At 38.8% G+C, this 24,140-nt stretch overlaps 1 protein-coding gene across 6 annotated transcripts in view; it reads right to left on the reverse strand.

Annotated features, from left to right (window-relative positions):
* EXOC2 (exocyst complex component 2) overlaps window positions 1-20,943 on the reverse strand; it is a 131,965-nt gene extending 111,022 nt beyond the window's left edge. Inside the window, exons 1-5 of one of the 6 annotated variants that reach the window (XM_083826811.1) lie at window positions 7,063-7,167; window positions 4,273-4,355; window positions 3,569-3,667; window positions 2,616-2,792; window positions 1,029-1,155 (exon numbers count right to left, since the gene is read on the reverse strand). In XM_083826811.1, coding sequence (XP_083682937.1) covers window positions 1,029-1,155; window positions 2,616-2,748 — 260 coding nt within the window. In that variant the 5' untranslated portion in view covers window positions 2,749-2,792; window positions 3,569-3,667; window positions 4,273-4,355; window positions 7,063-7,167. Of the gene's footprint in view, window positions 1-1,028; window positions 1,156-2,615; window positions 2,793-3,517; window positions 3,668-4,272; window positions 4,356-7,062; window positions 7,219-8,674; window positions 8,699-20,382 lie in introns of those variants that run through there. The other 5 variants (XM_083826808.1, XM_083826806.1, XM_083826807.1 and 2 more) reach the window with 5 other exon arrangements.
* Window positions 20,944-24,140: the final 3,197 nt, after the last annotated feature.

A 24,140-nucleotide genomic window follows, 5' to 3' on the forward strand; every position in this document is an offset into this window, starting at 1 on the left:
GAAGCATCTGTAAGAAGCTACGCCAAGAGGCTATTGAGAAAGACAACAGACAACATCTTCAGCTTATTAGAAAAAAATGAGTTAGCAATTTGAAAAGAAAAATATGTATTTTAAGTAGGAAAGAAATGCATAACCAGAGTCTGGAAGCTGATGATAGATTCACTATAAATCCCATACAGATTTTGAGAAAAGTGCAGTTTCCCATCAGAACAAGGTAACAATGGACGCTGGATTTTCTTCAATGTGATGCCCTCAAATCAAGACTGGATATCTTCTGAGAAAGCAGTAAAACAATCACAGATCATTGAATTGATGCAGAAATAACTGAAGTTTAAAAAAGCCTGGGTTGGGAAGACTTTGGATCGAATATTTTAACAACTTTCCTAGCCTTCAGTTCTATGAATCTCTTCACATGAAGAACTATGAACTCGTCAGATTTGGAGCCCTAACAGTGTCTTTTTCAAAGCCCTCTGATTCTGTTTATCGCTTATAAGAAAGTTTCTATTTCAGAAAAAAATAGTCATAAAGTTCACCATACTTATGAACAAAAGTAAAGGAGTCTGTGGGTTGGAAAACGCTATTAATATTTCAATAAAATAAACCAGTTGTTGTGGTATAATAAATCACATTTTACAGTGCAATTTTAGCAACAGATAGCAATCTAAACATCCCTAAAAGCCCCATGAAACTCAGATGCAACAGTAAGTATTCCATAACTACAATGTATAAATCCAAAGCCTTAGGTTATTTACCAATCCTTGTAACTAAACATCACTGGAGTTCAATATATCTGCCTTTTAGATTATCTACAGTTTTAATTGATAATCCAAAATAAGGATTATGAAGTAGGACATTGTTGCTCATCAACAACTCTTCTGAGTCCCAAATATACCATCAGCTAACACACGCATGTTTTTTTAAATCTCTCCCTGTCTCATAAAGCATTAAAACTTTTCTGGAATTTACAGAGGCATATATAGAGAAAAATGCCAAAAAAAAAAAGTGTATTAAAGGCATTTGGTACTCACTTGTCTATCTCAATACCAAGTGGATTAGCTGGACGTAGAGACAAGGGGGGAATCCCTTTATTCCTATCAGTGCGCATGTCATAATAGTTCATTTCATCCACCCAGACAGCAGACTGATCCAAGATACCTAGAGAAAACAAAGCACATATCCTTAAAACAACAATGGCTGTCCAGCACTATCAAATTCTAACATACTGAATTAATTTGAAAAATCCTGATAAATGTAAAATGCATGCCTAGGTAATATATTGGAAGATACATGGTAAAACAACCTGGATACAATTATGCTTTTATTTTCTTATAGCTACTGAAAAATTATTAATGACTGGAAATCAAACATTAGCTCTTACAGTATGCAGAGGTCCACGTAAATTAAGAGCATTTTCCTGATAACAGTGTATTAGTATTTTTCATTCCTTTCATACTTTGCTATCTGTCCGTGCCTTGTCATCTACTCCTTTCAAAAGAAGCATTAACCTGGATGCCTTCTTATTTGCATAATTTAGGAAAGATTCCTTTTCTGTGCCACTCATTAACGAAAAAGTAAGTCTACTTTGGCCACATGACAAAATGGATGACTTAAGATCTCAGTGAACACAGGACTGGCCTTGTTTCCAAAGCTTTATACAACATACAACAGAAAAAGGTAAAAAAACAATGGTTCTTGGGCCCTGGTCAAAAATCCAGCCAGCCATATTTTTCATCATCCTCTTCTTTAACATACCCATCAGATACTCAACATCAGAATTTACCCAGTCCCCAAACCTCGGTGTTTTTTGTGTTTTTTTTTTTGAATACTGATTTTTCTCTCCACCACCAAAAGCTTTGCCATTACCACTTGCTCATGTTTCCTCTTTCTATTGGTAAGATTTTAGTACAGCCTGAAAGAAATTAGGCTTTATTTAACTGTCAGTGAACTGCAGAGAGAAGAAGCCTAAAATAGTTACTCTTGTGTGAATCCCTATGTTTTAAAAGATGACTATCCAGCTTCATCAATGAGGTGTTTGAAAGAAATATTTTAAATCCAGGATGTATTTAGACTGGATTCCAGATAAAGCAGAGTTCCTAGACTGCTTGACAACATCATTTTAATGGTTAAACATCACATCAAAAATACTTCATGCTTTCCATCTTGCAGATGGTTTGAATTACAAATAAGAAATGGCATTGAGGACTCAGCTTTCATTTAAAGATCAACTGTCAGCTCAGGATTTAGGTGTAAAGCTCACAAACTGGTTTATGTGTTGGAGTTATCTAGTAAGCTTCAAAGCAACATGAATAATTACTGGATGTTATGAACTTTTTGAAAATTTTAGAATTTTGGTGCTCCTGCTTATAAATAAAAAGGGACACTTTATTAGTCATTGAGGACTTTATTCAGGATATTGAGAAAGCAGGATTAATTTCACAAATCACCATGAATTTATACATGTATACATTTGCACATTTTATTGTTTATAGTATGATTTTTCTAGACAACTGAAGATGGTCCTGAGGTGGATCCATTTTAAACATACATTTTATTTAAACAGTCACTCAGTCATACGTTTGTTTAGCAAATAAAATAGTTGTGAGTTTGAACAATACCTATTTTTTCAGGTTTCAGCAGTTTGAAGGAAACAGTTGAAGTTCCTTTGCCACCAGACTTTGTAGTGACAATAATATCTCCCTTGTCATTTTTAGCCTGTCCGACTCGACACACAATTTTACTGGCAGACATCCACTCGGCAGTTAGCAGACAGTTGTGCCCACATATTGTTAAACCTGGGGAAAACAAAACAAAACAAAACAACCTACTATGAATAAAATTATCTTCTGAAATTCTTTAGGGCAAATATGTTTATGATGCTTCATATATTTTACACGCACACACCCATGATGCTTCTCCAGTCCCGTGTTGGCAGCTACAGCAAGAGTCACAAATATATTTTTCAGATGTTCCTTCAGCTTTAGTGTTAGAGTTTAATTTAGTGTTAGCATTTAGTTTGGTGTTTAGCATTTAAGAACACCTCTTAACACTTACAAGTCAAGTTACACCTTAATATGAGGTCAGGCTTCCTGGGGCTTCATATATCTCCTGCAGTCAGACTAATTTGACCAACCGACCAATAAATCTGATCAGATAAGGACTCTGGATGCTGGAACAGATGTATGGTTTTCTCAGATCTGGTTCAAATCCCATATTCCCAGTTTGAGTTTTCTTGTCATGAAGACCTAGCAAGATCCTAATTTCTACAGTATCAATACAGGAAAGTCCCTAAAAGATTTGATCTGTAAGAGAAACTTCATTAGTTTCCTCTTAACTGAATAAATTAGTTTCCTCCTTTATTACCTAGAAATACTTTACCTTATGTTCAAACTGACAAGACCATACTATTCTGTTGGCTGTACTGGAATATAAGTTAGTCAGGCATAGCAGTTCTTCCCCTGTTGGCTTGGCTTTTGTTTTGAATTTCTGAAAAGCTCTGACCAATTTAACAAATACTTACAGACAGAAAAGGGTCAGCGTATGTGGCTCAGCACCAAAGCTTCACACTTACTTTTTCTCACGATTTAAACCTCTGACATTACACAGCAGACAAATTTGGCAGTTTTCATGGTTTTGTCAGACATAAAAATGCCTTACTCCCTGCCAAAACCTATTTTGAAAACAAAAACCAAAATATAAAAACCAGAAAGGCCTTGAATCTATTACAACTGAAGGTAATTTTACTTGAGAAATGACAGTAGATAAGTTTCTTTAAAATGCCTGAAGGAGGAGAGGGGGCAAAACAAAAAACAAACAAACAAAAGTATTTTAAATTAAAAAATACTTTGGTTGTTCTTTTTTTTTTTTTTTTGCAACATTTCAACTAGGCCAGAGTTTTTATTTTTTGGAGGGGGAAAAAGCCCACACATTTATGATGCATGTGTTTTAACCTTAGACTATGCTAAGTCTTTTCTGTTTTTATGCTAGACATCTCTCTGATGGAGAAAAAGACTACAGCACTAAATAAGACTGACAGAGTTTGTCCAAATCATTCGTAAGGACAGGTTTTCACCCCAGAGTTTAAAAGGTCTGAGTTCATACTTAAATTAATACTTTAAAATCAATACCTGAGCTTGAGCAATTTAGTAGGGTAGAAATTTTTCAATAACTCTTTTGATGATCCTTGTATCAATTATTTTTTACTCATTGGAGGTTCCTAAAGCTAGCAAAAGAACATGATCACACGATCCAACACTTTAAATGGAGGGAAACTACCTTTATCTGTATCTCAAAAATGCAGAAGTCTTGATTAACATTCTATACACCTCACTAAGTACAGTAATGGCAGAAGACAATTTCTGGGGAAAAAAAAAAAAAAAGAAAGAAAATCATGTTCAGGGAGATCCTCTGATAGTAAAAATAAACTTTTTTTTTTCTCCAAAAATGAAAGAACTTCCCTTTAAATAAAACTTAATTTTAATCTGCTGCATAGTATGAGGATCCTTGAGAACGTCATACTGGGGGTCTAGTTTTTATAGGGTATTTTGGAGAGTCCAGTCCACTGCCTATTTCAATAAATAGGCACAAGTAAATCTCATGAGACTTTCCAATTTTGGCTAAGCTTATAAATTGACAATTTTACAATGCCTACAAAAATACAGCTGCAAATGTCTTAGAAGACAAACTAAACCTTGAGAGCATAAATGTTGCGTGCATCTCCTGGACTTGACTTTTTGTACCATGAGCTATAGAGTTACAAATAAAAAGTTTATTTAGTTTCAAAGATACAAATAGATTACAAGAAGGCTCTCTTTTAAATGAAACCGAAAGACATATTCTCCTATTATGTGATATTCCGTTTATATAAAAAAATAGTTTCTTGCTTTTCATTTTACTTTAATGCATCTCAAGTAGCAGATTATAAACTTTATAAAACCCTCACTCAAACTTGCTTAAATCGCATGCCTACAAAGACTCACTTTTGCAAGTATTTCCATTCAAGTCACAGGGACTATTTACATGCCTAATTTAACCATGAAAAGAAATCTTTACGTGTCTGGGGCCTTAGTCACTTACTGGAAAAAGCTGATAATCAAATGAGCTAAGGGGGAAAAATACAGCAAACCATTTTTTTTCAACCTCAAAACATAAGACTATTAGCAGCTATATGTTATAAGAGTTACTCTGCGAAAAACAAAACCCAAAAACCTCAGCAGACAATCAGCTGTAATACTGAAACACAGTTCAGGATATGTCTTCCTTCCAAGAACCTAGCATTGATCACTTACGAAGAGATTATACCAACGAACTAATGAGGTTATTGAGATCCATGAACCATACAAATACACAAAAATATACTTACCTATAACACTATCAGTTTTTGAGTATTTCTCAATAAAGATTCTTTAGCGTACCGCAATCTTGTCTAGCAGCTCAGCAAAATACTACTTCCTCTCTAAAAGATGCAGCAAATTGAAACGAAGGGGAAAATTGTAGTAGCTTACGCTTGGCCATAAAGTTCATTGTGGTGGCCAAGAATGGAATTTGGGAATCTTGGTTTACAGCCATGAAGTGAAGTATTGCTTCTAGCAAAGCCAAACAAAATTCCAATGGACTTCAGAGGAGTCATGATTCCACAACAAATTAGACAGATTGTCTCTAGCATGAATGCTGAAGTACACATATGCTTAACTTAGAGAAGGAATATGGGAAATTCCAGTAGTTATAGTTAGCTTGGATTTCAAAAAGATTTTACAAAGTCCTTCTCAAAAGGCTTGAGAATATTAAGCATTCATAGGATATGATTCTCAAATGGATAAATGGCTTGCTAAAAGACAGAAACAGGGCTACAATAAATGGTGTGTTTTCACTGAGGAAACCTTCCACAGGGCATGTGATAGGAACTCTGCTGTTCGCTAGATTTGTAAATGACAAGATAAAGAGGTTACAAAGTTTGCTGATGATATGAATTTATTCACAACATAAAACAATAAAAGCTAGAACAAAATGCAGAACAGACCTGATGAAACTGAGTGGTGCTATAAAACAGCAGCTGAAATTCAATGAACAATGCACACATGCAAAATCAATCTTAAATTCACAGATGACAGGCCCTGAACTGACTACTAACCCTCAAGCATTAAATCATGGGACTACAGTAGGCAAATAAATGAAAAAAATCAGCTTGGTGCTTAGTGGTAGTTATATGGAAAACAGAAGCCTATGAAAGAAACACCAAACACAAACGAGAGTAAAGTATTATGCCACAGTGCATTCATATCCTGAACACTGTATGTATCCAAAATGTTGTTCATCCAACTCAAGACATCAGTAATAAAACTGAAAAAGATTCACTGAAGAAGAAGAAGGGTCAAAAACACAGGCAGAGAAATTAAACCTGTTAGGACTTCTTAGCCTGAAAAAGAAGCAACTGAAAGCGATGGTGGTCAAGATCTATAGAGTGAGAAGAATCACAAAGAAAACTGCTTGTTCCCTCTTCCAATGCTAGAACTATGATGGTAACTTCCAATGAAGTTAACATGTTAAAATCAGAACAGTGAAGGTGAGAGTTCTGCACGCAATGTGTAGCTAAACTGTTGAATCAGTTTTGCCATAGCCTGTTGCAGATGCACTATTGACTTTTACACTAATTCAAGGAATAGAAATGCTCAGTGACTTTCTCAATACAAGGAAAACACTTCTGATAGAATAGTACCCAAGCTGTAAAACCTCAATGCCTGGGTAAGTGGCAAAGGAGAGAGTTGTGTTACATCTACTCTCTTCTTGTACACTCCCACAGGCATTCATTCTTAACCAGCGCTCGGCGCAGGATGCTGAGTCAGGCTAACAGGCTGTCTAACAGAGTATGGTCATGCTGATTTGCTAGGTGTGGATTTGGGGATTCTAGTGCATACTTGTGAAAAAGGTCATTTCTCGTAACATGCAACGTAGACTTTACTATGTTATTTGCAAAGAAAACACATCCCTAATCATAACCTAAATGTGACGTTCTATAAATGTGATGTCCCACAGTCTCAAAAGTAATAAGTTTTCTTTTCAACTTACCTATGAGATCTGTAGGCCCAGTTCCCAAATTTTCTCCTCGAATTGTCACTTTTGTCCATGAGATGCCCTCGTTGGGAGAGATGCCTGTTACAAGTGGGGGCTGCCGTGCTCGAGACATGATGTCAACTTATTTACTGGAAACTGAGTTACTTGTGTCTGTTCAGAAAGAAACAATAATTTTAAAAAATACTTTATTATGTAAAAAATATTTTAAAACCTTTGAGTTTTTCTTCTGAAATGACAGAGACAAAATATGAACGTACATATGAAACACCACTCTCAAAGCCCTTTTTGTCACACAGTTATCAAACAATATGGAATACCTACACCTTCTTTACACTTAATTTTTTTATAATAGGTATAGCCCTAGTTCTGGATTGAAAAGGAAAAATGAATTTATAAAAACCCTAAACCCTCAAAATGCTTAATAGACTCCAAATCACTTACATTAGAATTCTTCAGTCTTCTATCAGAAAGCTATTACTGTATTCCCTAGAAAGTTTAAAATCACTAAGCTAAGTAATGGACTACAGTTACACATTTGCAGTGCTTCTTTCCCATCAAAAGTTGACCGACTTGCACAGACACTCCTATAGGGAGGAATCCCCAGCACTGATTTGTATTAAGCATCAACATTTAGACAACCAGAGAAAGTTAAAACATTACTACAGACACTACACTAGCAGAGAACATCAATAAAACAAATAATATCCCAACAGATAAACAAACACACACAGAATTCTCAAAAAAGCATTTCCGTAAGAGTATTCAACTGCATCAGAACACCAGTATGGCACCCATGTCATGCAGCCTACATTCGGTTTACTATTAGATTGATCATGATGATCATGAATTCCTATTCCTTATTAGCACTTCCCCTTGTGCAGCTCTGCAACTGTAGGAAGCAGGTAAGTATAACCAGAAGCACCTTAGTTCCCAACTTCTCCACATTTACAACTTATACATACAGCCTAGCCCCCCCACAGGTATACAGGTCCTACAGAAGTCCTAAGACAGGGAAAACATTTAAGGACTTCCACGCTAACTTTGCATCGCCTATTCCATTTCATCACTTCTGAATTCTTCTACTGAGACAACAGCATCCTTAACAGTCCAAGTGAAAAAATAAAACAAAAATAAAAAATCTCATTTGGTATCATAAAGTTATCTACAATCAATTTCTAATATGAATTTATCTGAACTGGGAAGGTAAAAAAACAAAAATAACCTATGGGGAAAAATATTTTTAATTTTAAGAACATCCAAGAATGATGAAACTGTTCAGTATTAAAAAAATCTTAGGTACACATACAGAACACTTCAGCACAAACGATTTTAAAAGTTCGGGTTGGTCAAAAACACATGGAATAAGCCAAGCTTCACAACACATCTTTTATTAAGTTTTATGTATTTTTACCTTGGATTAAAGTATATTTTCCTACGTTTACTTGCAATAGTCACGAAACCCAGAAACTCTGTAAATCATCCTTAAAAATAATAAACTACAACACACTTGCAGTTTCTAAGCAATTAGGAAATATCTGAATGAAGAAAGTTATCTTGGTCTCTGCCACTTTTGCATAGACAAAATACATTTGCTGTATGATCTTACGCTATGCTTCTATGGAACTTCACCAAGCTTTTCAGTGTTACTGGACAGATCTTCCATGAGGAAGAAACGCTCCCTCTAGCAGGATTTTTTCTTCATTTTCTGAAGGTGCAACGCACACTGAAAATGAAGACAGAAATGAGAAAGGCAGAAATCAGGAGGAAGCTCCCATGGTTAAAGTAGTAATAAAGTACTACTGCCCCTGGAACAGGATCCTGTCTCTATCTATACCACAGATGCACAGCAAATCACTTACAATAGAACTTTACAGTAATAATTTTTTCTTCTCAGTTTCTCAACTTCAGAGCCCACAGCCACACCTGAAATCACTGGGAAATGCATACTGAACATATGAAATGCTACGCAATGCTCCAAAACATTCAAGACCTAAATAATCATCTCAGATCTATAACACCACACAGATACTATGAACACCACAAAATGAATATTTTTAGAGAAATTTTTGAGACTACCATTGAAGAAGAGTGTGCAATTAATAAGAGACAGAGATTTCTGTTGAACAAGCAGAAACTTAGAAAATTGCTGCATGTGGGCCATGCCCATTACATGAAGGATGCCTGGTAAGCATCCACGATTAACACACAAAATGAGCATCTGGGACCAAGGTGTTTTGTTTAGTTTTAACCAGCAAACCTCTGAACGTTTGAGTGGTTGACTTCACAACACCAAAAATTACGTTATGTTTTTAATATAACATTAATTTCCCAGGTTTTTGCAAGCAGGAAACTGACGAAAAAGGAATTCAACAATACAGCGCCATGGATCCTCATAAATTTGTATGTAAAATGCTGGATCTTTCATATCCAACAAGGAGCAAATTATGGAAGTCTTCAAAGAATGTGGTCTACAACCTGGTGGCTGGAACTGCACTGAAGGCCAGGAGGACAGTCTCAGCAGACTACAAAGGAGTAAGCTGACAGTAATCTCCAGATACAAAAGAGAAGGCTGTGTTCCGGCAGGCAGAGCCCTTTTCTCCCGCTCCCCTGTGCCCACAAGGCCAATAGCCCAATTGTTCTGTTCAAATCCTGACACCTTGATAACTCCTCTTCCTTACCTCCTGCTCCTTACCCCCATCCTTCTTGTCCAGATAGCTCACCTGAACTACTGCTGAAGCACTTTCTTGCCAGAGGTGAAAACGAGAGTCCCGATCTGCTGCCAAGACTCCTGCCCCTCTAGCTGCATTGCTTGCCTAGCTCTTGGCCCACCTGTACTGGATGCAAGGCTTTCTTTGCTACATCACCAAGGCATCACCCAAGAAAACAACTGGCAGCACAATAGAAACAAGCTTCCCAGATCCCATTTCTAACCCTAATCCTACCTGGAGCAAACAGAAACTGAAAACACAGGGAAAGTCTTGTTTGTTCCTACACGATTGGAAGGTGCATAGGCATAGAAGCTCCGACCTTTCAGTATATCAGGTCTCCCCTGGGGTCATGTGCAAAGAGGCATTAGAAAAGGATCAGGTGCATAAATTTATCTAGAACAAGAATAAACTGCATGTATCCCTCATGACCTTATCTACATAGACTTTGCAGCTTTCTTCACACACCCTGAACAGAGGTCAAAGATAAGCAAGAGCTACAAAGAAAGAGTGGGGCTACTTCTCCATATACACACTTAGTCACCTTCTGTAGGAAGCAGCGTATGTCTAGGAATCAGTGACACAATGTAAAACACCTTTTTTACTTTTGAGCAATATCTTTAAATGATTTATGTAGAAGATTAATCAGTAACACAGATGTAAAAAAAAAGCCACCTTCCAGAACTCAGTGGTAATATGGAGAGAAAAATCTTGAGGAAAACAAGTAAAATTGAAGCTATTTTGGTATTATTTGGTTGATTTCCCTCCTCCCCCTAGTGTAATGATTCCCTTGCATTGCAGCTATTGTTTTGTTCAAAATACCCAGGCATACAGGTAATTGACTTGTATCAACACCAAAACGCAAAAGTAATATTACAATGTATTTTTCCGGATTTCAGAAATTGGCATTATATCTCTCCTCATGATGAGCTGAATAAATGCAATAAAGATGCTGAGCCTCCTGAAATCTAGTATTTCTTCTAAATTATTTCCATACTTATTGCAGAATTGTTTTAAAATACCTCACTGGATGAGAAGACCACAGTAAATCTCAACACATTACAAAGCACTACAGTACTGAGATGGTCTATTATTTTATTTCATTTTTTTCTTTAATAGCAACTGATTTCATTTCTTTCAAAGAGTAAATGATGGGACACTATGGAATCTGTCCTTGCTACAGAGATCAAACAAATCCTTGGGATCACTGAGAGTATTTTCCTTCCTTCTTTTGACTCACATGTTAATAGTCAAAATGACTGAACTGCTTATTGGGAAGCAGAGACTGCATACTCCTATGACCCAAAAGCAAGCTTCTCATTTTTTGAAAAAATCTTTAAGGCAAAGCTGAAAAAAAAATATTGCATTTTAGTTTCACGAAATCATATGTTAAGTAGTCTAATTAAGAACTATTATTGCAGTTCTGTAATTGCCCTAAAGAAGACTTACGTATTCTATATAAAATTAAAAAAAATTAAAAATCAACCTTCCTTCCTACTGAAAGACTAGTTCTCATACAGAGTAGGGGAGATTGCACAAAGACAGTTTTCTACATAAGGCATTTCTTCTGAGTAGCTGGACTTACTGAAGAAGTGTTAGCAAGACTACTTTTTTGCTATGGACAATCTTCTTTTACACTACACTTACAGAGGTCTCCCCCCCCTCCCGCCCCGTGCCCATTTCTTTTTAAACTTCATTTCCTCACAATAGCTCCTCAACATTTTAACACGGATGACATCTGTTTGACTGCTCCCATGATCTTGCCCATATTATTCCCTCTATTATTCTGTCATAATTCTTGTTATGAAGTGCAAGGAGTTAGAAAGCCTCTGCAAAGACCACCTACTACAAAGCCATCTTAAAAAATGTCTTTCGTAAACACAATCTTCATCTTTACATGAGCTGCTCAAATAAACTGTCCTCTCACAAAGGTTTGGTTCGGAAAAAAAAAATCAGCCTGTTCTGAACACTGCAAGCTTGCTAAAGATGGGACATCTTCACTCTCTAAAGCCACTTCAAAAACAAATAGTGAAAAAGGAAATCACCAATGTCTACCATAACTGTTCTGTAGCGAGTGCTGCTCACTGCTCTGGAAGAAATACCAAAATACAAAATAAGTGAACGACAAAAGCTCAGGATTTAGGGATACTAAACTGGCCAGCATGTTCAAATCGCAAAGTAAAACTACAAACACAATGAAGGCATGCAACTTCAGAAGATGAGTGACAACCAGATGCACCTTATAAATTTCACCAATAAAAAAAAAAAGCAGCTGAGATGTTTTAAAAAGGTGTTTCTGACTTCTAAAGGAAGAAAGCAAGTTGGTTCCCGTGACTGAAAATTCAGTTAAGTAAAGGTTTCAGCAGTACTTTGTCACAGACACTGAACTTAAAAGACTCTTTGGAAGGAAGACAGCATCAAGGTCAACGCAAGTGCCATGGTCATCTAGCAAAGGGAATCTAAGTTGTCAAGAAGGGAAGAAAGACAAAGCCTATTTGTCATCTCTGAGTAAGTCTAAGCTGCATGCAAGCTTAAAATGAGATACACATAGAATGAAAGTCTTCAGGTACCAAATATTTATTTGTTCTCGATCGTATGTGATAAAGGTGACTGAATATCCTTTAAAAAGTTTTGACGCAGATACAGCTGGAACGACCAAAGCATCTTCCATGCTCAAATCACAATGTGACTGAGATGTTGTTGTTTACTTACAAAAAATAAATATATTAAAAAAGCAAACAAACCAGTATGTTTTGGAACTCTTACCACACTAACATCACAGCATTAAATGCACTCTGAATGAACAGATTTATGAAACACCCACTTTTAAACAAACAATAAATGCTCTGCTTCTAGAACTTAGGTGATGGCCTTTTAACTTTGAAGTACATGAACTTGTGCTCCTATTAAATAAATCTAGTAATTTGTTTTCACCAGAAAACCCAAAGAGTCCACCAAGTACAACACACTAAACAGCACGAATGAAAGAATATGGCAAATAACCCTAAGAAGGACAACAAAGCAACAAGTTTCCTACACGTTTGCATTCAAAACCATTACAAAATGATGAAAAACACCACTGCAACCTTTTCTGCGCTTTATCTTCCCAACAATATAAATTCAGACAGACAATCTCCATAAACTAAGATTTAAAAGCATTCAAAAAGCAGCACTGTGAAAATAACTGACATTTATTAACCCCTCTGGAGATCTTCAGTGCCCTAGAATTTCCACAGCCTTCAACACTGCATTAATAATACAAAGTCCATTCCTGCAAGCCTGCCAGGAAAGACTGGGAAGTGAATAAGCTAAACAATGCTGAAATTCCAAGTGATATTAAGAATCTATGTGTGTTTATTTAAATAATAAAAGAAGACTTGTCAATTTAAACAAGAAGTGCTCACAAATCTTACATTTCGGGGGGGAACTCTTCAAAACACCACTAAGCTACTTATAATGAAAAGATGAACAAACATAAAAAAGGGGGGTAATTTCACCATCACGCAGAAAATAACAAAGCCTCATTTGTCTTGGTCTGTCATATCCGGCATGTTGATTCAAGCCAATATTAACACTGACAAACATGTTAACCTACAGGACAGTGCTCCATGCCAAAATCAATTCCCACTTGGGAAGATGTGCGTGTTTTGAGACGGAGAGGGCAAGCTACGAAAAAGAAAAGATTTAGAGTATTAAATGACATAATATGATACCCTTCTCTATTTAGAAGGGCTACTGAATATTCCAGTCAGTCACCAAGTCCGTGCCGGAGATGTTAGTTTGGAGATAGCCAAGCACTAAGCGCAATCGCTTTGTTTCCACAGTGGCTCTGCCTGCGCGTTTCATCCCCAGGTCCTGCTTTACTTAACCCAGCAAGGTACATCTTCCGAGCTATACATCTTGCCACAGCGAAAGCAAACTAATCAGAGCACTCAGCGATGCCATTTACATTTCTAAGTCCCAGGGGATTAAAAGGCTGGACCGGCGGCAGATGCTGGGAGGGCGCTCGGTGGAGGAGCTCGGTGCGTATTTCAGACCGGGCCGCAGCTGCGAGGGATTGACACCGCTAACTGTGGAATCAAGCTCAGGAGAAACTCCGGGCACAGTTCCGGCATCCGAAATAAATTAAAGTAAACAGTGTTGCTCTCTCTCATCCACCCTGTTAGCAGCCTCTCGGTTGAGCTGGAGACCACACACCCAGACCACACAGCACCAGCTGAACTCACTCGCACGCAACATCTAGAAGCTGTCACTCCGCTGAGGTATGGGGGGGGAAAAGAGGGGGCAGGAGTGCAAGAGAGTGTGTCTCTGTGTGTGTGTGTGTGTGTGTTTAGAAAAGCTGCTTGCTCTCTCCTCCTATCAATACAGCTGGTTATGTTTCGTGCGGTTGGGAAGGAGGGAAAGAAGGGAGGGATAAAAAAAAAAAAAAAAAGACCCATAAACCTCACTAAGAAAACACACTGGTCTTGGCCTTTTGTAGTAATGATTTGCACTCCTCCTGTACTGGTTTAGGAGCTGATAAAGGTCTAACAAAGCATCCATTTAACATCAATTAACCTTCTATCTATCACGTGTCAAAAAAAAATCGAGACCTGTATAAATCCATTTCATCGCACCTATTAAATGACAGCATCGTATCAGCTATGACACACAGCATACCTATACACTGATGTATTTTTAAATCAGGAATTGTGATAGGTTATTTATTCAGGGAGGGAAGGGACTCCCCAAAAAGACCACTTGACAATACACATGAGGTTACGATGTCAAAATGCAGAATTTTTCCACAGACATCTCAAAATGAAGTTTTGTTCATTAGGATCCTATCCCATAAACAACCTGAATGAAATGAATGAGCCTACATATAACAGTGAGCTTATGATCCGTCACCGAGAAGGAACAATATTGAATTCTAAGAATAGATTTAAAAGAATATTAACCTATAGTATGATGAACAGAGGCTTCTAAAACAGTAGGCTTGGGGAGGGGATTCCCTTTTTCCTTTTAGTTCAGAAAATCATTTCATTGGTCATTTATATCGCCTGTTGAAACAGAAGAAGCTGAATTAGCCATATGAAGGCTATTTTACAGTCTACTCTTTAAAGAGGAAATGTTTCCCTTCCCTTCGCTCTGGCACCACAAACGCACGTATCTAATCCACAAAACTCACCACCACACACATTTAATTTAATCCACTTACATATTCTAACAGCTCAGAACCACAGCCACATTTTCACCTCTTTCCAAAAAAATCTATTTACTTAAACGACAACAATCTCCCCGTGCCACTATTACGCAAAATCAGCAATACTACAATAATCCAAACGTCAATACTAGCCCTATTAACCCAGATTAGGATATTTTCATTGCAGAAAACCTTATGAAAAAAATCCTAAGAATGTCACTTTATGAAATACATTTCCAAAAAAATTAGCTTTACAGTTCTATAATTTCATGCTAAAAAATAAATTATCCCTCCGATTTATTAAGTACATGCTACATGCTGTTTCATGCCAGTTCCTGAATGAATACTTTTGCTGTTATAGTCAGTTACAGCACCTATGCATTACTAAGTCTCAAGTCAAACCAATTTAAATTTTCTGAATGTCTGCTCTTCCAGTCATGCTAAGTTGTCTAGAGAAGAGCAGTAGCTTAGAAGAAAATGTAATTCAAGAAAGCCTGAACACAGATGTTTCTCCCCAAAATTTCCGCTCTTTTCATTATAAATTGCATTACAACTCCCCAGAATTTAAGACACCTACTTGTTAAAAGCTTCTGTATTTATTATGTGACACATCACTATAATCTAGCAACGTTGTGAAGAAAAGCCTTAAACATATATATATATAAACATATATAGAGAAAAGTCAACTCAGCTTTACACAGAACCATATCACAGATGGCCATAAATCTCCCATTCATTTCTAAATTCTCAAAGCACATGTTTCCCTACATCTGCTTCTACCTCCAAAATCCAGTAAGTTTGTTTCATATAGGTCATTCCCCTCACTGTCTTCAAGCTAAACCATTCATCCCTCTTTTCTTCTAAGCTTCTAAAGTTATTCATAATTTTCTGTGCATTATATTAGTTATCAGAAGAATGGTAAAGAATCTGAATAACTTCATCAGATCTTATGATATATCATATCTTATGTTATTCATAGGCAGAAATTAGAAATCAATACTGCAAGCATCAGAAACTTTCAAATATCTTTACTCAAATGCATTCAAAAAGATTCAGAAGTTCAAAAAAATAAACTAAATAAATCCCAATGGGATGGGATTTATTTTTTTTTAATAGAGAAAAGAAACAAGACACCACAGATTTTTCCTAAGCCCTGTAACTATACACAATACTCTTTATAAAAACACTATATAACCACTGTAATTACACAGTTCACATCACTGAAGATTTAGCTTGTGCTCTTGCAGTTAGGATTGCTACAGTAAATTTGACATTTGCCGTGTGACTTTTTTTTGGCAGTTTCTTTTGCTTCAAAAAATATTTAAAAGATGATGAGAAGTGTGCTTCTGTTACTGAGGTTCCCGTATTTTTCATGTTGTCTCCCAAACATCCTATTCTGTCCCTGCTCAGGGAAGTACTCAAGCCATCTGCTGAATAGCATCTTTCTCTATTCACACGGTCGAACACATGTACCTGTCTGAGAGCCTGCATGTACAAGTATTTTTCTTACGTATTTCAGCCTGCCTCTACCTCACAAACTCTCAATCTCCATTTCCGCTCCTCCACCTAAAATCCCATCTCCTGTACGGTACTAGAATGCTTTCAGAGCAGTGAAGTTATTTTGCGGGAAACAGGAGCTCCGCTGCCTTCCATGCTGATGAAAAGGAAACAGGAGAAAAACACATCGTCTTCCGATGTAACCCTTTAACTCTTTGCCAAAATAGTAATGTTCAGTTTCCCAGCAAGAAGCAACGTATACATGTCAAAAACACAGTGACGTTCAAAGTGCCACAGTGTTCTCAGAATTTGAAAACACAAAATTTAAAGTCACCTCTTTTTTAATTGAGAGATTTTAGGATTAGCTTAAAAATTCAGTTTGACTCCAGTAAAAAAGTTGGCATTAAAAAGGCACTTTTGCTCAGCAGAATCCTAACTCTCCAACTCCTAAAGACTTTTGGATGCCTTATGGGAAGTCCCGAATACAGGGTACGCACTACCTTTGGCATACTCACAAAGTAAAAGACAAAATACAGAACGTAACCTAAAAATCACTGATTTATACTGTCATCTAATCCACAGGCACTTTTACGCTGACACAGTTTCCACTGGCTTCTGCGCAGAATAGCCGAAGGTCTGCCTTTGAAAATTCAACTGAAAATTTAGCAGCCTGTTGTTGCCTTATGGTCAAGGGTAAAACAGACCTTGAAGGGCTTGGTGTCTCCAAATTGTTTTCCTTAAAAATAAAACAAACAAATATAGAAAGGAAACACAGGCTTTCACACCCATCACTGAGTGCAATCAGAGCATTTGCTACTGAAAATACTGAACTTACGGGTCTGCACTGATTAATAACAACTGCTGTCAAAAAAAAAAGGCTAGACGTCAATTTCCCTTTGAAGAAAAAACACCAAATGCTTCTGAAATAACATAAAAAGGGTACCTTCTTATGCACAAAACATGAGGGTAGAGGAGGCATTTGATTTAGTTTTGTTTTAAACATGAAATACCTAGCTTACCTTTCCTTAATCAAAAAACACAACGTACCAATCACACAATCAATCCTCATTTTCAGACACTTATCTCACTACGCAATTTCTGGGAAAACTGCCTCGGGTTTGTTTTTTTTCAAAAGATCACAAAAATGAGGTTTTCCCCCCCACCCTCCCAACTTTTGACACTGGGAGGATAAGCAGCAGTCCAACTGCTTTTGAAATGAAATACTGACAGGAATTCTATCGCTTAAAAAATAATTTTCAGGTTAAGGTACAAAATATTCTTTTATCAGCTTTATGTTTAAATTGCTACTTTGCAGGTTGTAAACATAGACCTTAGTGTTTGTGTTCTGTGCAAAAGATGAAACCTCAGTCTGAGGTGACTGCCCTACCTAATCACCCCTCATCCTACGAGCACCTTTACAAACAAAATTTCCCCGTTACCAAGCACCATTTCTCCCCCTTGGTAAAAGTAATCTGAAAGACAATGCTGCATAATACAGATTTACAGAAAGTAGGTGGTCTGAGACAAAAGGTTAAGCTGAAGAGCTACTGTCTGACTTCTGCTAAAAGATATTCATTTAGCTATTTTCAGATTTCGAACCTTCAGCCTACTTTTAAGTACAGCAGCAGATTCCACTCATGCTGAAAAGCTCCCACTGAAGCGAAATTCACTGTAATACGTACAGTCTTGGGAGCATTGTTTTCAATGTCCTTCAGTTTGAACTGAAGCACTATTGATTTCTTTTGTGGAAAATGTTTGCCCTTTTTTGCATAATTAAAGCAATGCACAGCCATTCGGAATACATGCAGGTATCCGTGTTTCACAGGCCCATTTTGTCCTGGAGTACTAAACTATACTTTATATCACATCTTCTTTTGGTAGCTGTCAGAACCCATGTTTTCAAAACCATCTTTTATATTCAGCCTTCTGTCACCATCCTATCGAGATGTTATTCCCTACCCTGCTTCCCGCCCCCTCCCTCAGGTGGATTCGAGGGTGAAGTAGAAACGCCCAGAAGAACAGAATTAAAGTAACTCACAGCTGATGATTACTTTGAAGTACAGTGCTTGAGACCTACTGGATTTACAGCTAACCATATCAGTACATTGACAGAAAGTAAGTACAGTCTAACGTAACATATCTCAAGTTTTCATCGCTAACAGAGGCTTTTCTAGTCTCCCCACTTATTCCCCTTTAGTGCAGCTCCACTGTGAGGAGCAGCGTAATAATGAACGGATTGTATCAGTGGATACAGTTCCTTTTCAACGGGACCCTGGGAAACCTACTGGTGAATTATGTATTTTAACATCTTTATCATCTGTTTTTGCCTCTAATGCTCTCAATAGCTAGCAGAAAAAATGCTGCTTGTATTCACAGGAAAACCTACAACTCAGCACAGTAAGATTCAAACACTGCAGAATCCAAAAACTCTCGGTGAGCATTACCTTTTGTACTAAAGATAAAATATCTTCTCCGTACAACACCACCCACTGCTTAAAAGGCAAGGTATTGAATATTTTATTAAAAAGGAATTTGAGTGTATTTTTTTTTTCCCCTTAAGTTCATGACTACAACTGAAGGGATTTCCACTGAGTTCTAAAAATGTTCATTAACTTAAGACTGTTATTCAGCACTAATTTCTGATAAAGCAAATACAGCATTAAAAGAATTACTGAGCCTAAAAAATTGTAATTTATTGAACCAAGGCCATGAAAACACAAGAAAACTTTATATTATGTTAAAAAAAAAAAAAGCACAAGTTTAATCCATAACATGTTTTTGAATAATTGTTTAAATAGTTTCACCTCTGACACATACTAAGAAAAGTTAGGCTTTCCACAATGAAAAAAACCTTACCACTAAAATGTAAATTAATATTTTCATGGAGATAAATCACACTAGTATGATGAAAATCACTGCATCCTGCTTAAAATGATGTTTAAGGCACCAGAAACCCCATCTAAGCAAAAACATTGTTGTCTGAGGGTGGGCATAAATCACGAAAACTGTAAACTAAGCTATCCATGGGAAAGAAAGCAGCAGTAGGGCCTGCCTTTTGCTGCTTCTTGCTGGGTCAGTGCAAGCTGTGACAGACGCCACAGCAACAGGGAGCTAAGAATTACAGAGCTTTTCTTCAGGTGGCCAGAAGATAACGCAAGAAGTCAGACCTGATTTAAGTGTTCGTTTGCAGTTTAGAGATTAGGAAAAAAAAAAAAAAGTCCTGTAAGCTCTTTTACTGGTTTGACAAATTTATTTATTGCTTTTGAAAGTTTGCAGCAGAGAAATGCATACAAATCATTAAAGGAGAAAAGAAAGCGTCTTCTTGAGAATGATCAGAAAAAGAATGATGGAAAGTAAAAGTGAGATTACAATTTTAAGTAATAGTTTAAAGAAGTTTAAAGAACGGGTAGTAATAGTTTAGAATTCATCCGATGTTCTGCCAGAGCTAAATGGCTTAATACTTCTCTGGCTTTCCACTCAATGCTTTTGAGTGCATGGCTAGAAGCTGCTAATATAACAAAGAGGAAACAAGCTGAGAAGAGGAAAAAATGATAGTTTAGAACAAAGGCTATTTCGAAAAGCAATAAAACAGAGCACAACGGCAGGGTCCCCTTTGGAACTGGGCCGTCCCGTGTTGGGACATCCCTTGCCAAAAGCTCCTTTCCAGGCTCCCAGTCAGGGTACTGGAGAGGGAAGGGGGGGGAAGGCACTCGGCGACCCGGCCCACGGGCCTTCCTGCCCTACAGCGAAGCCCCAGGCCCGCGGGACGAAGCCCCCGCCGTGGCCGGAGAGGCCTAAGATGGCGGGCGGGGGGGGGGGGGGGGGGGGGGGGGCCGGAGCCGGGGGGGGCAGGAGCCGGGGCTGCCCCGCCGGGAGCCGGCCCCGCGCGGCGCGGAGCGGAGCGCGAGGCCGCGCCGTGTCACTCACCGGCCACCGTCGCCGCCGCCGCCGCCTTTGTAGCCGGCACCTGGGGCAGCTCCGCTCCCAGCAGCGCCTCCGCGCCCGGCGCTCGCAGGCAGCGGCAGCCGCGGCCCGAGGGAATCGATGGAGCGCGGAGAGATCGAGGGGAGCCCGCCCCCTTAAAGGAGCTCCCTGGGAGCGGTGGCAGCAGCATCAGTAGATGAGAACATAACGATAAATAAATGTTAAAACGTCAAATAATATTTAATAAAAAATAATAAAACTGAAAGGCTTCGTGCTTTCCCCCAGTGCTTGTGAGCAGGGCAGAAACCCGCCGTCGGCACCTGCAACGTGGCAGCCTCTGGCCAGACATGGCGGGCTGTGTGTGGGAGGAAGGGGAGAAGTCCCGTGCCTGTGGGGCAGGTGGCTGGTCCCCGCAGATTTTGGCCAGGAGCCCTGGCTGCGTCTTGCGTTGCAGGGGTCAGCCATGGTGGTGCCCGCAAAGCGTTGCCACACCAAGCCCACGGCCATGGTGCAGAGGGCTCGATGTTATTTACGTGCTCCCACTTGGGAAACCGCTGTTAGATGTGTGGGATAAAACACACCTGCAGCTGGGACTCTGTAGGACTGTCCCCCCCCTGCCCCTCAGGTGGGCTGGGGCTCGCTGTGCCTAGCGTTAGCGCTGCTCAGCCCCTAAAATGCTGCACGGCCTGGGCTGGGCAACCTCATGGGGCCTCCTCGCCTAGCAGACTCGCTGTGGGGTGGGGGGCAATAGCAAGGTTCTTCAGGTCATCTGTACAAAAAAAAGAGACCAACTTTTCCTCAGAAGTGGAGGGGGGAAACCTGTGAAAGTCGTTTTCTTGGGGAAGTTTTTTCCCCAGCAGCCCGACCCCCTGGGCAGTGGCTTTCCGGCACCACTGCGGAGCTGGACAGAAACAGGACACAGCTGCCGCAGGAGATGGTGGGCGGGCAGGCGGGCAGTGCAGCCACAGCTCAGTCATGCAAATCAGTCCTGGTTTCTCAGCGAAAATATCAGAACGCATCTTAACACACCGTCTGTCTACCTAAGGCACCTCTGAACAGGGGCTCTTCTTCGTTTTGGAAAGGGCCAGGAGATGTCCTTTTTCCCTTTCTGCTGGGATTGTTTGGAGTTCGGTTGCGAAAGCCAAGTGCAGATGAAATCTTAATGGAAAGCAGAGGAAAAATAATGAGAGAGAAAACAGAAGGGAGAATCAGTTGCTCAGTTTTGCCAAACCAGACCTAAAGTGGGACATTAGTGGGAAAATAAATTATCTTTCATAAAACCTCAAAGAACTTGAGCACCATAAAAAGCATTATGGCAAAGAAATGTCATTTCCCTCGCTTTTTTTTCCAGAAGTGAGAGCTGCCCAAATTATATTAGTAGGCTGTAATATCTCAGTACATGAATAAACAGCTCATTTCTGACTCTTTCCTCTAGCTTCTTTAAATCATCACACGGCATCTGCCTGGGGAACAATGAGAGCCTTTGGTGCCACTCTTTCCTCTAATTACCTCCGAAGTTGTTGCTGGTGACTGAGCGGTTTTCTGCTAATACCCATTGCAGAAAGAGAGCTTGCTTGTCCATCCTCCACGAAAAGTAAAGTTGGCATCACATTAAAAAAAGAGTATAACCCTCTGCCACCCATTTCAAGATGATGTTTTTCCTTCATGACAGCTTGTTTGCATTTTCTCATTAAAAGCCTGTCATCAGATGTGCCAAATAAAACCACTACTTTGAAAGGTTTGGTTGATACTGAAGACCCCACCCAGCACTCCACATACCTGGGTGCAGCCCTGCCAGATGCTCTCTGTGAGCGGGTACCTGTGCCTAAAAAGCCCATTGACTTTAAGAGGTGCATAAAGGGAGATGTCTTTCTGGAATATTTTGTAATAAACAACCCTGAATTTAGATTTAGTTAAATGACAAACTTCAGAGTCAGGCTGAAGTTTTGTTGTGGAGTTGACTGCATCTCCTCCTCTGTTGTAAATACAAATACTATAAAAAGGTGAATCAATAGCAAGAATGCCTGAACTTCAGAAGAGACAACACCCCAATGTCAGCTAACATAAGAAAAGGCTGCAAGACCTTTGTGCCTTTGGAAATATCACCTAGACGCCCCATCTAGGGTTTTAAACCATCTGCTTGGCAGTGTTTTTGTGCTGATCTTGGTCCTAGGGAACCTGTCAGAACAGCACAACCAGACTAAACTCTGTGACAGCAGGAGCCTGAGGGATGGAGTATGTGGGTTCATCCACAGGCATCCATGTACACAAATCCTGCTGTTGCCAAGAGTGGCACCCAGGACCCTTGTGATCTGCAGGAGCCCTGGATAATATTGTCAGTGAAGGGCTTCCTGTGTGCAGCACTTTGTTGAATCTATTGTGGGTGGTTTTCCCAGCTGATGTGCAGTGACCATGTGGTAACCATCACCTACCCCTTCAGTGACTCCAGAACAAAGCTGACAGTGACTGACTACAGATTTGACCCACTGGAGAAAAGAAACACTGCCCCACACATCCCTTTAGAACAAAAGGAGGAAAACTAGTGCTGTCACATATATAACCATATATGTAGCTTATAGTATGTATATACCGTAGTATATAGTATATATTTGCTGTCATACATAATGCTGCTAATATAAATATATTACTCCATGGAACTCCAGATGCCATTAAAGAGATTAATCTATGCTGTTAAAACTGAGGAAAGAAATGACAAGTTGTAATATAATGACCTGGTAAATAGTAAGTATTATACCTCATAGAGGTCACAAAAGTAATTGCTCATTCATGCCTTTTTCTAATCCATTTATGCAGATTTGACAGTGATCTGTAAACATTACATCTCTCCACAAAGTTGGGTAAACAGATATGAAAGCCAAGAGAGATTATTATGATCATCTTGTCTAACCTGAATATTGAAAGCTGTAGAATTTCCTCCAGCCATTCCCACATCAAGCTCTTTGTGAAGTTGCTTCTTGGAAAGACATTTTCATCTTATTTTAGAGAGTTGGAGAAATTGTGAATGCATCACTGCACTTCTGAAGATTTCTCAGCAGTTACCCTAACATGTACCATGCTACCCTAACGTGTGAAAAATAACTGATAGAAATACAAATTTTATTTGAAAAGGTAAATCCATCTAGCTGCAGCATCTGTCCATTGCAAGCCTGCTTCTTGTTAACAGAAGTATCTTCCTTTTGAAGATGTTTATAAAATACAGGTTTACTCCTTCACCTGCTCTTGGATTAAACCTTGATTCTGCACTGTATAATCACCTTTTCAGGATTGTTCTGCTTTCTGAATCCTTTCAAGCTTACAGCTATTGCCCTTCTTTTCTGACATGTGGACATCAAAAGTAGGCCTCTCCCTATTTCTGTTTGAGCTTGTGAGGTATTATAACCAGGGAAATCTAAAGAAGAGAAAAAAGCTAAGAAGCACAAGGCTGAAAATGACTTTAAGAATCACCTTTCTAGTCCCTTTCCGTGCCCCAAGACAGGATCAGCTATTCCTCTGCTATAACATAACTGCTTTTTCAATCTTGTTCTTAAAGACTTCCCAGCATGGTGCTTTTACCATCTCCTCAGGCAATATTTCCCAGTGTTTTAATACCCTTATCATTAAAGGCGATTTTCTTAATGTGTACTCCGAGTATTCCCTGCTGAAATTTCAGTCTGTTTGTGGAAGATCTGTCTTTACTGGGTCCAAAGAAATGATTGTTTGCTCCCTCTCTTTAACAGTCTTTTATAAATTTTAAGGCTCTA

This window comes from Anser anser, assembly GCF_964211835.1.
Source record: "Anser anser genome assembly, chromosome: 2".
Taxonomy (NCBI): Eukaryota; Metazoa; Chordata; class Aves; order Anseriformes; family Anatidae; genus Anser; species Anser anser.